At 50.8% G+C, this 16,884-nt stretch overlaps 2 protein-coding genes across 2 annotated transcripts; one reads left to right on the top strand and one right to left on the bottom strand.

Moving 5' to 3' along the window:
• Nucleotides 1-1,441: 1,441 nt before the first annotated feature.
• PRR3 (proline rich 3) lies at nucleotides 1,442-6,573 on the bottom strand. Its single transcript, XM_006052346.4, has 4 exons — nucleotides 6,358-6,573; nucleotides 5,593-5,655; nucleotides 3,008-3,298; nucleotides 1,442-2,729 (listed from the first exon to the last, which is right to left on the bottom strand). Exons 1-4 carry the CDS (start codon nucleotides 6,458-6,460, stop codon nucleotides 2,623-2,625), a joined length of 564 nt encoding a protein of 187 aa, XP_006052408.2. The 5' UTR covers nucleotides 6,461-6,573; the 3' UTR covers nucleotides 1,442-2,622.
• Nucleotides 6,574-7,527: 954 nt separating this feature from the next.
• GNL1 (G protein nucleolar 1 (putative)) lies at nucleotides 7,528-15,163 on the top strand. Its single transcript, XM_006052345.4, has 12 exons — nucleotides 7,528-7,694; nucleotides 8,116-8,281; nucleotides 8,640-8,776; nucleotides 8,943-9,094; nucleotides 9,211-9,282; nucleotides 10,234-10,441; nucleotides 10,599-10,694; nucleotides 11,091-11,285; nucleotides 13,629-13,807; nucleotides 13,884-14,046; nucleotides 14,286-14,426; nucleotides 14,811-15,163. The coding sequence occupies exons 1-12, from the start codon at nucleotides 7,622-7,624 to the stop codon at nucleotides 15,050-15,052; spliced, it is 1,824 nt and encodes a 607-aa protein (XP_006052407.1). The 5' UTR covers nucleotides 7,528-7,621; the 3' UTR covers nucleotides 15,053-15,163.
• Nucleotides 15,164-16,884: the final 1,721 nt, after the last annotated feature.

The raw sequence follows: 16,884 nt of genomic DNA, 5'->3' as shown, positions 1-16,884 counted from the left end.
ATGGCCAATGACATAGAAGTTAGAGAGCTGAATGTTAGCTTGGAGGTAATTTCCTTTGCCTTTCCTCCATCCTGAGGCTTGGAACATGGATAAGTGAGCTAGAGCTTCATTTCAGACTGTGAATAGGAGGATTTGGCCCCAAGAACCATGGTGCTGAGAAGTGGGGGGAGCAAGGGTTCTGAATGAATACCAGAGGGCCTGGTGGCATGACTGTCATACATGCTTTGCACTGTCTTTTGATTTGTGAGAAAAATAAACTATGTTGCTTTAAGACTAATTTTGGTTTCTGTTACAACTGAACTTAAAACTGATACACTGGGCCATCCCAGGTGCTTAATATTTACAAAGTGAACCAGTGGACCGATGCTCATAGCTTCAGCCACTACCCAAATGCAGATAACTTAGATTAATGTCTCTAGTTTTAATCTGAGTACCAAACCTGTATATCCAACTACTTATTTTGTCTCTCTCCTTGGATGTCTTAAAAAGCAGCTCAGATTTAACCATTCCAAAAGCAAGTTTGTGGCCTTTGACCTGTTTCTTCCACTAACTTTCTTTTCGAACAGCACTTGGTTATGTAAGCCAACAACCCTCAGAAATCTAAAATACTTTCATTTTGACCTATTTCCAAATGTCCACTTTTCTTCCATTCTGCTACCCAAGTCCAAACCAACAACTCACTCAGACTACTCAACTTGCTAATGCCATTTCCAAGCTGGCCAGCTCCATACAAAGGTGATCTTTTTGTAAAACCAATCTATGATACTCACCTGCCTAAAAAGGCAGGTATCACAGGCTCTTCAAAGGCTTGTCTTATGACCCACATCCTTATATCCTGCACGGCCCTGAGTGCTAGCTCCTCTCCCTTCTCCCTGACTTCCCATTCTCCCCATCTCCTCTTAGCAACACCTCTGCCTGGATTCTGCTCTCCCACCTCGCCTCCTGCTTGTCCTCAGAGCTTGTCTCAGCTGTCACCTCCCCAGACTCGTTATTTCGTATTCCCCCACGTCTCGCTTCTTCACAGCACTTTTGACAGGTACTTTACACATATTTGTGACTTGATGAACGTGTCTCCTCTTGTAGATTTTAAATTCATTGATTTTGGCTCTCCGTTATCTCTACAGTGTCTTGTATGCTGCCTGGCCCGCAGGCACTCTACCAGTATTTGCTCAAAGATTGCTTTGTCACCTCCACTCTATAACCATAAACACAGGTAAAATGTTTAAAAATGACTCCATGGACAGGCCATTCCTTTCTCCAACAAAACTTAGCCCTTGAATATAATGCAGCTGGTCCAGTTGATCTCCGCAGGGTAAGGGGCCCTGCTGGTTTCTTCAGACTGGGAGAAACATCTGTCAACATTCTAAATGAAGCATACACTGACTCCCAGCCTCCTCTGCACTTTGAGAGATGGCTGCAACACAGGGATTAAAGAAAATGCTTGTTTCCACTGCATTTATTACTAATATAAAAAAATGTTAAAAAAAAATTCATTCTCAGTTCTCCAACAGCTCTCATCCCTCCCTCTTGCCCACACAACTCCTGACCCATTTCCTCAGGGCCAGTTCAAAACTGAAACTGTTCACTGCCGTTTTCACAGAAAACAACCAGTGCCAGGGATACAGGGGAAGAAGGTTGGAAGAGGGCGACAGTACTGTCCGAGTTCCACCCACTGGCCAGGTGGAGATTCACAGAATTCAAATGAAACGGCTGGTGGCCTCACAATGATGCAGTCTAACTAAAATGGGCTGGAGAGAGGAGAGGCCCATCTGAGCCTTTGGACGACATCGCTCGGGCCTGTGTCAATCCCGAGAAACCGACACGGGAAGGGTGAGACGACCAGGGAGGCGGTCTTGTGAAGTTTCACAGTTCTTCCTCGTTGGGAAGTGGGGAAAGTCTAGGGGGCACCAATGGCCCCACCCATTTTGGCGGAAAAACCTACTCTAGTGTTGGGAAGTCACGAAAATGCCACGGACACTGAGAAAGGCTACGGGGGTCGGGGGCAGGGGAATGCAGAGTTTCACAAAGCACAGTGACCACAGACCACAGCGGTGGGGATCATGCTACTGATGCAGGAACTACCAGATCCAAGAGAGGGGAGCGTGGCCTCTCAGGGACTGACTCTGCACCAGTCATCCGCACTTGACCCCAGGTCAGCCGACTGGGTGAGCGTCACAGGGCCGCTGATCACGCTGGGGCAGGGGTGTCACACGAAAAGGACTTAAAAACAAGCAGCGAGGAGGGAATGGTAGGAAACTGCTCCAGGGCTCTCAGGAATCCAGGGCGATACCCGGGGCTGGGTGGACAGATGCACAAGAAACAGCACCAAAGAGGTTTCCTGTTCCGCAGTCAGCCGGCGAGGGGGAAGAGGAGCCAGGAGGCAGTTGAATGGAGCAGTGATGGTCCTGGAGACGTCTCTGGAGGCTGGATCAGAAGAGTGCACGCCGCACACCAGTCATGGAACACAACTCTGGACCCCCAGTGGGAGGGGGCGGTGAGGGGGTGGGCGTCACTGACTGGGGGTGGTGCGAGCAACAGCCTCATGGTGGCCAGCACAGGGCTGCAGGGGAGAACGTGGCCGCCAGGCCGGGGACCCCTTCCAGTCTGGGTGGGGAGGCGGCCTCACAGCGGAGGCCCGTTGACGCCCGGGTGGTAGAAGGCACAGAGGTCCTCGTATCGACAGTGGCCCTTTTTGGCGAAGTGTCGGCAGACGGGGCGGTCAGATTTGTCTGTGAATAAGCGAAAATCGGGCAGTTTAAAATGTAAGAACGAACAAATCTAACAGAAAGCAGAGATAGAGAAGGCGGTCAGACTTCCTGCTTGCTACCATTTCCAGGTATTATGGAATGACAGTCTTTCTCGCGGGAGAAAAAACATTCAGGGCTACTCCTACTTCAAAAGGACAAAGGACAACCCAAAGCACAAGAGTCACGGGGATTCTAGGCATGAGGTCGCTCTGGGAGTGATGGGTATTAAATGTGTGCAGGCATAAAAAAATGGACCTCACCTTCCATAACCTGGGGTCCATCCTTGGGTGGGCAGGTATTCTTGATAAGAGACCAGCTTTTGAGCCTTCGAGGATTTCTCTGTTCTTTGTGAAAGCCTCCCCTGGAGGGACCCCCGTGGCCTGGTCCAGGAAAAGGAGGCTCGGCATTGACCCCCCACCAACCACGACCATATGGGCCAGACCTGGGGCCTAGGCCTCCCCGAATTGGGCCTCTGCCCCGGGGAGGAGGTGGGAGACTCAGCAGTGGTGGGATCATTGGTCCCCTTGATCCCGGAGGACCTCTGTGAAAAGCTGAAGAGACAGACAGAGACAGAGACAGAGAGAGACACGGGAAGATGATCAATGACCAGATTAATACAGATAATGAAACCCTGATTTTGTTTTAAAAACGTTTTATTGAAGTATAATATATACACCAGAAATACACAATTTTAAGTGCACAACTCAATTATTACCAAGGTAAACACACCTATGTTCCCACTAAGACAGGCTAGAGAAGGGACAGAGCCTTATTAGCCCTTCAGAAGCCCCACCTTCTTGTGCCCCTCCTTGCCTACTATCCTACCCTCCTCCCCCAAAAAGCTGTCTTGACTTCTAGCACCATAGGTTAGTTTTTGAACTCTGTGCAAAGGAAATCATACAGTCTGCATTCTTTTCTGTCTGGATCCTTTGGTTCAACATAGTGTTTATGAGCTTCATCCAGGTTGCTCGTAGCAGGAGTTCCTTCATTTTCACTGCAGTGTAGTATTCTACCGCATGTACGCACAACTGATTTAGCCATTCTACTGATGGTGGACATGCTACTAGATTCCACATTTTTGTTATCGTGTGGGGATATAACAAAAAAAAAATGCTGCTATGAACATTTTTATTTAAGTCTTTGGTACACACATGGATGCATTTCTGTTGAGCATATACGTAGTAGAGGTATTATTGGATCCTTGAGTATATGTATGCTTATGTTTAAGAAATTCGAAACTTGGGTTGTTCCCATTCACACTCCCACCACCACCACAAACAAGCTGTTATTCCTTGACAACACTTGGTAATGATCTTTTTCATTTTTGCCATTCTGGTGGGTGTGAAAAGCGGTCTTTTGTTTTGAAACTGTGATTGTAACTAACATAAAACTTGCCACTTTAGTACTTAAGTGTGTATCTCTATAGTGTTAAGTAAATTCATGTTGTTGGAAAACAGTTCTCCAGAACTTTTCATCTTGCAAAACTGAAACTTAGTAGCTTCTAAATAACTCTTTCCCTCTCCTCCCCCCAGCTTCTGGCAACTACCATTCTACTTTCTGTTAGTATGAATTTAGTTACTTTATATACTTCAGATCAGTGGAACCATACAGCACTTTTTTGTGTGTGACTGGCTTAGCCTCAAGGTTCATCGGTGCTGTGGCCTGCTACAGGACTTTCTTCTTTTGAGGGGCAGAATCATATTCCATTACATGATTATACCACATTTTGTTTATCCATTCATCCATCAATGGGCATCTGGTGGCTTCCATATCCTGTCTACTGTGTATAGTGCTGCTATGAACATGGGTGTGTGACTCCCTCTTCAAGATCCTGCTTTCCATTCTTCTGGGTAAACACCCAGAAGTGGAATTGCTGGATCACATAGTAGTTCTATTTTAATTTTTCACGAATCGCCATACTGTTTTCCACTGTGGTTTCACCGCTTTACAATCCCATCAACAGTACACAAAGGGTTTGGTTTCCAAGTTATATGCTTTTATCTTGTCCTTATTTGATGACTAATGATGCTGTGTTCTTGTTCATGTTTTTGTCCATTTAGATCTCAGTTTTTATTAGGTGGCTGCTCTAGTCTTTTGCCCACTTTTCTAACAGATTGTCAGAGTTTTTTATATATTCAAGATTTTAACTCTTTATTGGTTATGTTTGTTTCAAGTATCTTCTACTCTATGGCTTCCTATTAACTTCTTAATGGTGTGATTTGATTAATAGAAGTTCGTATTTTCTAATGAAATTCACTTTATTTTTCCTTTATGCTTAGTGTTGCTTGTCTGCTTAAAAACTCTATTCTACTTTAAGACTATGAAATACATTTGTTTTCTAAAATTACTTCTTTACCCATGAATATCCAATTAACCTACCATGATTTGCTAAAAAGGCCATTATTTCAATTCCATCTTCAAGAATGAAATAACCATATGTGTGTGGGCCTGTTACTGGACTCTTTATGCCATTCTGTTAATTTATATGTCTATTTTTGGGCCAATACCACACTGTCATAATTGCTACAGCTTTAAAATAAGTCTTGATATTCAGAGTAAGCCCTTCCCCTTAAAAAATTGTCTTTGCAATTTCTCACCCTGATCCTTTGCATTTCCATACAATAATGTAGAATGCTTATTTCTACAAAAACATTGTAGGGATTATAAGTGGGAATGCAATGGACCTATGGGTTAATTTTGGAAGAACTGTCATTTTATAACATTGAGTTTTTCATTTAAGTACAGAATTCTTGATCTTTTTTTTTTTAATCCCTTGTGGGTTTTAGTCCCTCCCTTGCTCCCTTTTCAGGACCCAATCAAAGGATCAGAGCCCCTTTCTTCTCACCTGACTTGGGGTCACCAGGCTTTCCATTGGCCATGGGGGGAGGGCCCAGAAGGCTGGGTGGTCCTAAGAGTAGACATGAAAATATGGTCATCAGAATGGACTAAAAAACTGATAATCCTGTTCTTATATGCTTTCCTTCTATTACTCATTTCTTAACCAGTAAAGCCAGATATATTCTCAACAGTGTTATGGGTTCTGACGCCCATCTATTTCCAAAGCATTTTCAGGATTTGCAAAGTGGAGACTCAGCCCTGTCACGGCGTATAATGAGAAAACGATACCTACAAACTTTCTCTCTCCCTTACATTGTTGCTATCCAATAGATCCCAAGTGATTCCAGAGGTAAAACCAATCCCTCTCTTTAACTGGCCAATCAGATACTTCTCCCCTAACCCTACCCGCAAGGAGTTCACAGAAAGCTCTACTTCCACCTTCCCCATGCAAGTGTGGTCACAAACTGTCATCCCAGTCATCGCAATCTGCAACTTCTCTAGGGCCCCTCTCCCCCTGACGTTTTGCGGCTGCGCACATAAGTTCTTTATCTCCTCTCCCTTCTTTAGAAAGGTTTAGAGGCCAGTTTGAAGTTGAAGATTCAAGTAAAAGAACTCATTTAGTGTTCCATCCCACACAGGCTTCTCCCCAAGCCCCCGCCCCAGCGCGTGCGCCCTTCCTCCCGTCATAGCCTTCTCCCCCGCATCTTTTCAGCTCTAACCCTTCGCCTCGACAGGCTGACAGGCATGTGCGCACCCCTCCAGGGCTCCTCACCGATGGGGCTCCCATCCTCCTCGTCTCCAGTCTCATCCCGCTCTGGCAGTGGGGGCTGCTGCTGCAGCTGCTGCTGCTGATTCTGCTTCTTTCGTTTCGGCATCGTGGTTGCGGCAATGGCTGCAGCGGGATTTGGAGGGCAGTGAGGAAGGGGCACGCTGGGATTCTGTTTCCGCTTCCGGGGGGCGCGGTGGACACTGAGGCTGAGGCTCCCGCCATTTCACTTCCGGAAGGCTGCGGGGAATCTTTGTGCGGCTCTTCTCGCATCAGCCGCCTCCCGCAGTCTCTGCCAGGCAGGGCAGCAATCTCAAACCTTTCCGTTGCTGCGTTGCTATAAACGCTTTGAAAAAGTTGCTAGCTCCTCCCCCTCGCTGAAAAAAAAATCCACAACCGGCTGCTCCTCACAGTCTGCCATAGAGTCGACAGACTCTCGGGCCAGAAGGCCTGAGAAGAGAAGGCTGTCGCATCCTGAGATCGCCATATCCGGTCCCCGGTTTCTATGGTAACAGCTGCAGGTACAACTTGGTGCCCTATGACCTCCCTCCAAAAATCCTTGCCCCATCTGGGTTTCTCTCCTCGGCGGCGCTTGCATTTATGATCTGTAAGCCTGCTCCTTATCATCGTTCCCACAAGGAATCTGGGTCCCAGCAGGGCTCTGCCCAGGGCTCTCCATACCGCCACCCGCCCTTCAAGACCTCTGACCCGGCCCCCAGTGTAGTTCAGTAACTCAGCTGCCTTCCCGGGACGCGTAGTCGCGCCTTTCCTCTAAGGCCCAGCTGGAGGATTGGTAAAGTAGCTTAGGCGTGTCCACGCCCCTTTCTCCCCAGGTGGTAGGACCCGCCCTCCGCTCCACCGCCCCCTCCAGGTGAGTGGTAGCTTCTCCCCGGCGCGCAAGGTAGTGATGACACGCGTCCCCCCTCCTCTGAAGGCGAGTTGGTAGCGTCCGTGACGAAGTTAGCCCGATCCTCCCACGCGCGCCTCCTTCCTCGCCGCCGCAGCGCCCTCTCAGTGCCACTGGCTCTCACGTGCGGGTAGCCTACCCTGCATCATCCTCTTGCCTCGCTCTCACTGGGAAGTGGCTGTATTTCCCCGTTGTCTTCCACCCGGGCCGCCCGGGCGCAGCGGCCGGGCCCGCCCGCTGACGTCACCTTCCAGCCCCGCCCCCTCCAGGGTCCCGGGCCCTTGCGGCGGGGGCTGCCCCGGTGGGAGTCAGTTGAGGCGGCGGGAGCTCGGCGGAGGGCGGGCCAGGTGACTGGTCCGGGCCATGCCGAGGAAGAAGCCTTTCAGCGTGAAGCAGAAGAAAAAGCAGTTGCAGGACAAGCGGGAGCGGAAGCGAGGTCAGTGCGGGAGCCGGAGGAGGGGGCGGGGCTCGGACTCCCGCACATCTGGAAGGAGGGGTGTGCTCGCCTCACCTCTGGGAGGCGTGGGAGGGGGTGGCGGCCGCGTGCCGACGCGCGTGGGCGACCGCGGAGGGGATTCCCTCACCCCAGCCCCCTACATCTGGAAGGGGTGGGGAAGGATGGAGAGTTGGGGGAGGGGAATCCCTCCAGCTCCAACGGGGCGCCATCCCCGCAGATCCCTGGAGGAGGAGGAGTGCCTCCCCCCACGCACATCCGGAAGGGTCCTGGGCATAGTAGTTGGGAGGGCCCGGTCTCAAAAGAAGTGCGGTAGTGTGGGGAGGAGCCAGGCCGACCGGGGAGGGGGTCTTTTGGCCCCTGAGAACTGGCCAGCACTGGCGTCACCGGCTCCTCCCCGCAGGGCTTCAAGATGGGCTGCGATCCAGTTCCAACAGCCGCAGCGGGAGCCGAGAGCGGCGGGAGGAGCAAACCGACACCTCGGACGGGGAGTCTGTGACCCATCACATCCGCAGGCTCAACCAGCAACCTTCCCAAGGGCTGGGCCCGCGAGGCTATGACCCAAATCGGTGAGAGTGGGCGGGGGGCTCTGGCCCAGGTTTCCCCGCCTACCCGGAAGTCAGAGCGTTGGGGGAAAGCAGGCTGCTGCTGGTGGAGGCTTGAAACTGGAGGAGATGGGGGAGGGCTGGGATACCACGGTTCTCCACGGGCCGCTAGGGCACAAGGGAAGCTTGTGGAGCGGGCCACAATCTTCCCTTCCGCAGAACCTGGAGAGAGTTTGGCTTTTTCTGGACGAAACTTAGGGAAGGCCCTTTGTTGCACGAAAGAGATTTGGGGGAGGGCCGACTGAGAAGCGAGACTTGAAGTCTGGAGAAAAGAGTTTGTGGCCAAGGATTGCGATGGATGCTGTGGTCCCTTCCCTGTTAGATACCGGCTGCATTTTGAGCGAGACAGCCGGGAGGAAGTGGAGAGGAGAAAGAGAGCTGCCCGGGAGCAAGTGCTACAGCCCATCAGTGCTGAGCTGCTGGAGCTGGACATCCAAGAGGTCTACCAGCCCGGCTCTGGTGAGTGAGAGCCCAGCGCCTGGATGCTTGGGACAGGCAGTGGGCTGGAGAAAGGAGTTTGGAAGAGTTAAGAGCCTACTGGGAGAAAGAAGGGGTCTGGGAGACATGCACGCTTTAGTCTTAAAACTATTCTGAAACTTATTTGGACTTTTTCTTGATTATTCAGTCCTGGACTTTCCCCGACGCCCACCTTGGAGCTATGAGATGTCTAAGGAGCAACTGATGAGCCAGGAGGAACGGAGCTTCCAGGAGTATCTTGGGAAGATTCATGGGGCTTACACCTCTGAGAAACTCAGCTACTTTGAGCACAATCTGGAGGTGAGACTAGAGTGGGGACAGGAGTGGGGCATAGTCACCCATGGCCAAATTGGTTTGAGTCAGGCAGGAGAGTGACTCTGGGCTCAAGTTCTCTTTCATTGATTTTGTCTTTTCAGACATGGAGGCAGCTGTGGCGAGTGTTAGAGATGTCTGATATTGTTCTGCTGATTACTGATATCCGACATCCAGTGAGTCCTGGGATGAGAGTGGGCAAGGGGCAGGAGGGAGGGAGGTTCTGGTGGGGTAAAGGGCAGAGGCACTAGTTGGGAGATAAAGAGGTAATCCCTTCCTTTCCAGTCTCCTCTACCCTGCTGACGTCTGCAGTTGGGAACTCAGTTTTTATTCATCAGTGTCAGAGCCTTTCACTCCTCCTCTGGCCAACCGCCCCTCCTGTTCTTTAACCCTTTGATGGAAAACTGTTCCTGTTTCCTAGCACACCAGGGCTAATAGGAAGTCTCAGTGTGGAGCTCCAGGGAAGTCTGTGAAGTGGGCTTCCCTGCCATATGAGTCTCTACAGAACTCAGCCTCACTTGGGATGCTAGGGTAGTGGTTAAGGCTCTAGACAAGCTGCTGGATGGCTCTCCTGTGATCTGGCTGTGCTGCTTCACTGTTGTTCTCTAGGGGGAGAAAGGGAGGTCTAAAGTCTGTGTGGATATTTAGGTTGGAGATCATTAACATGTACACGTACCCCCTACGTAGTCGGAGACATACATGTGCATTCACACACTCACTTAAACAGCTACACATGCTCAATGCAAACCTCATACGTGCATGCCGGCACATAAGCTTGTGTACACATGCAGACAGATGTGTGTGTAAAACTAGATATTAATTTCTATCCCAGCCCTCATCCCTGTGAGTGATTCTAGCATTTATCCCCCGTTGCTAGGTCTGCTTCCTTGTTTTTAGCTATTTACCATCCCTGATCGGGCCCACAGGGAATGCCCAGAGACAGACATACAGGTGATGCTCACCGCTGCTTTGTCTCCCTAGTTCAGTTTGGCTGATCTGTCCTTGTTGCCCCAGAATCTGCTACCACCAGGTTCTTCTCTCCAAGCTGTGCCTGGTGAGTAGGGCGCTGCAGGCAGAGAACTCTGGGTTGACCTTGCATCACTCCCTCCTCCTATATCCTGTTCCAGGTTGTGAATTTCCCACCAGCACTTTACGAGTACGTGACTGGAGAGCTTGGGCTGGCCCTGGTGCTTGTCCTGAACAAGGTGGATCTGGCCCCCCCAGCTCTCGTGGTTGCCTGGAAGCATTATTTCCATCAACACTATCCCCAGCTCCACATTGTTCTTTTCACCTCTTTCCCTCGGGATCCCCGCACCCCACAGGACCCTAGCAGCGGTGAGTGGGCAGTGAGGAGGGCAGTGTGGGAGATGTGGCGGGGGCGGGGGGCAGGGGACAAAAGGGAGGACCTGATCTGGGGTCTGAGGGTGGTGGGAGGGAGGGGGTACCTGAGCCCCATGGGGTGAGCTCATGCTTTTGCACCCTCTGATCTCAGTCTTGAAGAAGAGTCGGAGGCGGGGAAGAGGATGGACTCGGGCTCTGGGGCCAGAGCAGCTGCTGAGAGCCTGTGAAGCCATCACTGCGGGGAAAGGTATGTGCCCCTTCGAGGCGAAGCATGGGGGCCAGTGGGGGGGACCCAGGGCCCCAAATCATTTTGCATACCTTTCCTCTAGTATCGACTCAGGCAAGAGGCCACAGGGAGGGCCAAGAGAAGAAGCTGCCTGACTTGGTAGGACAAGGGAGGCAGCCGGGAGGCAGGAGCCCCTGTGGCTGACTGCCTTCAGTCTTGCTGGTGCTTTTTAGAGACTCAGAAATGCACCTGATTCCAGGGTGGGGTCAAGTGAAGGCTGGGGAGGTTGCTTTTATGCAGCTTGGCTCTGCGAGATCCAGAGGGAGCCACTTACCTCGACTGTGCAGAGCACTGTCTCCGCCATCATGGGCAGCGGCCCTGGGGAGAACTACCTCCTCTTTCTCCTTCCCTGCACAGTGGACCTGAGCAGCTGGCGGGAGAAGATTGCCCGGGATGTGGCCGGGGCCACCTGGGGTAGCGGCTCTGGGGAGGAGGAGGAAGAGGAGGACGGGCCGGCCGTCCTGGTGGAGCAGCAGACTGACTCCGCGATGGAGCCGACAGGCCCCGCGCGGGAGCGCTACAAGGACGGGGTGGCGACCATCGGCTGCGTGGGTAAGGAAGTAGCGGCTGCCTAGGAGGCACAGGGTTTCAGTACTTGGGAAATAGAGAAGGTGGTCAGGTCCCTTTAGGCTCCAGGGTCTCTGAGGCCAGAGGAGGCTGTCTGCCATGGCCAAATGATCACAGGACACCTGAGTTAAGTTTGCCTTCTTAGCTTATTGATCTCGAGCAAGGGATCTACCAACTCTCAGTCTCAGTGAATTTGATTTGAAAAATGAGGACAGTGATGCTCAGTTAAAAGAATGGATGGAAGGAAGCAGGAGAAGAGTATAGAGAGAGCTGAACAAAGTCTGACAAATAGTGATAATAGTAATAACAATAATTGTTAAAATTGTGTGATGCTTGATGTGAAGTGGTCACTGTTATGTAACTTACATATTAAGTTTTTTAGTTGTAATAATTAGTCCATCATAAATCATAGCAAGAGCTTAGCAAGTATCAGGTTCCTTCTTGGTCTTAACTCTTGTAGTCTGTTGTAAAGAGAATCTTCTCTTAATTAAGAGCTTTGTCTCTGCTCTCAGTGGGGGATAAAGGAATGTAAATGGTAGGGATGGGCAAGACAAAGCAGAGAGTGTGGTCAGAGGCAGTCCCAGTTTAGGGGAGAAATGAGACTTGCTCAGAACAGAGGCAGAGGTGGGGAGACAGGTCAGGATATATTTTGAAGGTAGAAAACACAAGATTGCTGAGGAGTTGCACTTGGGTTGCATAAACAAAGTTTTATACTGAGCAGCGGGAACACTGAAGTAGGAAGACTGGGAGAGGAGCAGATTTGGAGGGATTGGGGAAGGGAATCAAATTAAGTTTGAGAGTCTTTTTAAATATCCCAGGTGGAGACGCTGACTAGGCAGTGGGCCAGGAGCTTAGAGGAGAGAACTGGAGATTTGAATTTGAATGAGATTTAAACTTGGGAAGCCAGTAGTGTACATAAATGGTGATTAAAGCCATGGGATGGGATGAGATGTGGGAGAGGAGATAGATGGAGAAGAGACTAGGCTAGTATTTAGAGGCTGGGCAAAGCAGAATGAAATCAAGAGTGTTCCAACAGGCAAATGAAGAAAGTCTGGAGAGGAGAGGAGGGCTCAGTCGTGTTGACTGTCGCTGACAGGTCAAGAGCGGTAAGAACAGAGACTTGCTCAGCAAGTTGGGCAACATGGAGATCAGCGATTTCGTGGGTGGAGAAGAGAAAGCCAGATTAGGGTGGCGGACGAGAGGATGGGGAATGACATGGTAATGTTGTATGAGTAAGGAGCCAGACACAACAGCATCCATACTGTACAATCCCATTTGTGTAAGGCTCCAAAGCTGTAGAATTGAACTCCACCAGCCATTCAGGATTCACAGGCCACAGAACTGAAAGGAAAGTGAAGAAGCAGAATTCTGTACCCCTTGGGATCAGGCTCCCATGAGCACAGGGAGAGGGTTATGATCAAGAAGGAATGGATGGGGCCTCTGAGGAAGTGAGTCACTCTCTGCTCAGGGTGACATGGGGGTTCATCAGGCATGTTTATGTTTTACGTGTTTTGTGTGTGTGTTATAATTTATAGTCACAAAGAAGATGGTGTGAAGAAGTGGTGGCAAAAAATAGACAAGTCTTAAGGAGTTTACTATAAAGGGGAGAGAAGAATGGAGTTGTCAAAGGAGAGTTGTCTCCCAGCCCCTTTCGAGAGGAAATATAATCAAGGAGCCCATGGCTAGGGAGGGCTAGCTGTACTGTTTCGTTTTATATAAGGGACCTGAGCCTCTCTGGAGTTTGGTACCTGTGGATATACCAGCTGTGCGTGCGTGTGTTGTAAAGAGAGCACAGTCAGCACCAGGGTGCATCTCTGCCTGGCCTCAGTCAGCTGCTGACCGGGCAGAGTTGCGTTTTACGAGGCTGGAGTTTTGCCAGATGACTAAGAAGGGGAGAGGCAGGGCCAGGGAGTTGAAGCTCCTTGAAAGGGACTGGCTGTTGCGCTGGACCGTGGAATCTAAGTTGAATAAGAAGGGAGGTGAGGGCATGAGCCCATGTTGGTCAGGGTCAGAGGCTCATTGGAATAGAGGATCCAGAATAAGTGAGCTGGAAAGATGAGGTGTCAGGCAGAGAGAGAGGTGCTTGTAGGTGGGATTTGGAAGGTGTGAAGTGACAGGCCCAGGGTAAGACCACAGAGCGGGGTGGAGGAAACATCTGGGAGATCCTGGCGCTGGGAGGCCAGAGCCTGGTTTGTAACTTGTGATGTTGTACCGCTTCTGTCCTTCCTTTCTGCGCCTTAGTTTCCCATTCATCTATAGCTACAGCACCATGTCCTACCTGTCACAGAGTAAGGATCTGTCAGTGTTAATTTTCCTTGTCTTCCTTAGGTTTCCCCAACGTGGGCAAGTCCTCGCTGATCAACGGGCTGGTAGGCCGAAAGGTTGTGAGTGTCTCCAGAACTCCGGGCCACACCCGATACTTTCAGACCTACTTTCTCACTCCCTCCGTGAAGCTCTGTGACTGTCCCGGCCTCATATTCCCCTCGCTTCTGCCCAGGCAGTTGCAGGTACAGGGCAGAGGGCCAGCGGTGGGGAGAAGGCAGGAGATCGAGGCAGGTGCTGAATGCTCTTACCTCCCCTCAGGTCCTGGCGGGGATCTACCCTATCGCCCAGATCCAGGAGCCGTACACCGCCGTGGGCTACCTGGCCTCCCGCATCCCCGTGCAGGCCCTGCTCCATCTGCGCCACCCAGAGGCCGAGGACCCCTCTGCAGAACACCCCTGGTGTGCCTGGGACATCTGTGAAGGTGGGCTCCACGTGTCTGGCTTTCCTCCCCTGGCCCTGTCTCTTCTTCTGTCCTTCCTCAGAGGTCCTGCCATCCTGATGGGGCAGCTGGCTGGTCACCCATAGACCCTGTCTCAGGGCCAGCAAGATCTTGGGCCTGGAATATTCTGGGAGAAACTGGAAGGACTGTATTAGGGGTGTGGGATGATGGTGACTGGGCCCAGTTGATGGTCTTCCATCCCCATCCTTCTCTCCCTCCAGCCTGGGCAGAGAAACGTGGTTACAAGACAGCCAAGGCCGCCCGAAACGATGTGTACAGAGCGGCCAACAGCCTCCTGCGGCTGGCGCTGGATGGCCGCCTCAGCCTGTGTTTTCATCCCCCAGGCTACAATGAGCAGAAAGGTCAGTCAGCCGGTGATCCTCCCCAGCCCCTGCTGTAGGAGAGGCAGAAGGGTGTGGGCTTTGTGGCCACACTGTGTGAGGATTCGGATTCTGCCCCCATCGGCCAGCTCTGTGTGACTAAGTAGGTCTGAGATGACTTTCCAATCTACAAAACCAGGGTGCTTAGTTGCTCCTGGCAAGGAGGTGGCAAGATGGGAGTTAATGTGTGCAAAGCTTCTGTTCTGTGCCCAGCACAGGAGAGGGTGAATGAATGAGCGCACAATATATGCCAGCAGCTATAAAAAATGGTTGTCATTCTTAGTCTTTGCCTCTTCCCCATCTTTGCCTGGCGTTAGTTTCTTGCTCAAAACTCTCCCCCATTCTTTTTCTGTTTTGGTTCCCCAGGCACCTGGGAGTCCCATCCAGAGACCATGGAGCTGGTGGTTTTGCAGGGCAGGGTGGGGCCAGCGGGTGACGAGGAGGAGGAGGAAGAGGAAGAGCTGAGCAGCTCCTGTGAGGAGGAGGGAGAGGAGGACCGGGATGCGGATGAGGAGGGGGAAGGGGATGAGGACACCCCAACCTCGGCTCCAGGGTCCAGCCTGGCCGCCCGAAACCCTTATGCCCTGCTGGGCGAGGACGAGTGCTGAGTCCCTGCCCTACTCCATCTCCCCACCTCCCCAGTATCTTTGCTTTTGGACTGACCCGGGGGTCTCTCCCGTCTGCTGCCCCAGTTGTGAATAAAGATTGTCTGCTTTGTAGCCCCTTCCCTAGATGGACTGAGGTGAGAGCAGCTCTCAGGCTGACAGTTGTGGGAGGCTGGCTGCTCTTCTCCCTTCTCTTTTTGTGCATTCTCTTTGCAAAAGAAGAGTTCTCTTAGGAGTTAATTCAGTGGGTTCTGAGGCCCAAAACCGTTCCCTCTGTTCATGCTCCCACTTGTACCTTAGGAACTGTGTCATCAACATGGTGAGGGGAGGTCATTTCAGGCTTTTGAGGCCTGGTCAAAGTCCAATCCCCTTTGGTCCCTCTGGTGTTGGAACAACCCCCATGCGCCCCCTGCTGTCAGTCCTGGGTTATACCAGGAACTTGTGGGAGAAGCAGCAGTAAGAGATGTCACAGCTGATGTCTCCAAGTGAGATTTTTTAACAGGATTTATTCAAATTCAACAAATATTTATTGAGGTCTGTGTCTAGACTTATGCTAAGCACTGAGCATATAAAGCTGCACAAACAGGCCTGACCTAAATATACAGCCTGGCCATGATCAAGACCTCATTAATCAGGCACCCAACTTTTTGGATTAAGATGGGTGTATAATGTTCTCCAAATCCTTAGGGCTCATACGGTATAATTCTAGAACTTCCTGTTGGTGGAGATACTTAGCTAAGACTTGATGCTTGTGAAAATGTTAATTAAATGTGTACGAGTAGTCTTAAGTACTGGCAAACAAGTGGGGTGCACATTTATGATCTGAGCAGAAGAGCCCTGTAAGTGCAGTATTAGGTCTCATTATAGAGCTTTAACACTAAGGGTCTGCTAGATTCAAACGGGAGGACACACACCCAGCCTCCTGAATCCCATTTACCCTGGTTTGGGATGGAGCCAAGGAGACCCAGTGCATGGTCTGGGCTGTCTTATGATATCAAGTGCAATTCAGCAGAGGTCAGCTCTTCTGTGAGTCAGGGCGCTTTAGGCCTTGCTGTACATCCCCCTTGATAAGCAAGCAGCTGGACTCCTAGATTTCATTCTTGGAGAAAAGGAAGAATGAGCTTTGGTTCATTGGCTGCCACAATGTTGTCTGGGTTGGTGGTAGCAAAAAGTGTTATTTGATAGGTTAGCCATCAGGGGTAGGGGTGAGGAGAAGAGGGCATATGATTCCTCTCTCTAAAGCGTTCTGTTCAGGTTCTGGGTCTCAGGCTACTTTTCATTCCAGCAGAGACCCAGTCACCCCAGGAGCAAAAGGGGCTGAGGTGAACTGGCCCATATTTGGGTCATTTCTTCCAGCTCCCTCCTCCTCTGGTCCCAGTGAGGACATAAGCTCTGGAATTTGCATTCCAGTGCAAAGTTTAAATACAGCATGTGAATGTGTGCAAAAGTTGCCCACAATGTGCTGTAAAAGAGAAAAAGTTTCAGTGGAGAGATAAACCCATCTGTCTCCCATCTTGCACTTTGTACCCTCAGGGCTAGGTCTGTTGACAGAAAAAGGGGGACCCTTACTGAGCATCCTGTGAAGGTTCGTAATGGTCAGGAAGCTCAGGGGACTTCTCTACTGCTGGAGGTGGGATGGGGACATTGGAATTGTCTCAAAAAGTGGAGAAAAGTGAGAAAAATCAGATTTCTATTTAAGCCCTTGTCTCTGTGCCACGTCTCTTCACTTGTCTTTATCTTGTTCTATCTTATGAGTTTCACCAGGAGCATTTGGGAGGTCTGGGGGTGGAGGTGAAAGTTGAGACCTGATGCTGGAGGGGAAGCCAAGGAAGAGG

The sequence above is a fragment of the Bubalus bubalis genome, chromosome 2, assembly GCF_019923935.1.
Source record: "Bubalus bubalis isolate 160015118507 breed Murrah chromosome 2, NDDB_SH_1, whole genome shotgun sequence".
NCBI classification, from domain to species: Eukaryota; Metazoa; Chordata; class Mammalia; order Artiodactyla; family Bovidae; genus Bubalus; species Bubalus bubalis.
Note: the sequence above shows the minus strand (reverse complement) of the source record. Positions and strands in the feature narration are given on the sequence as shown.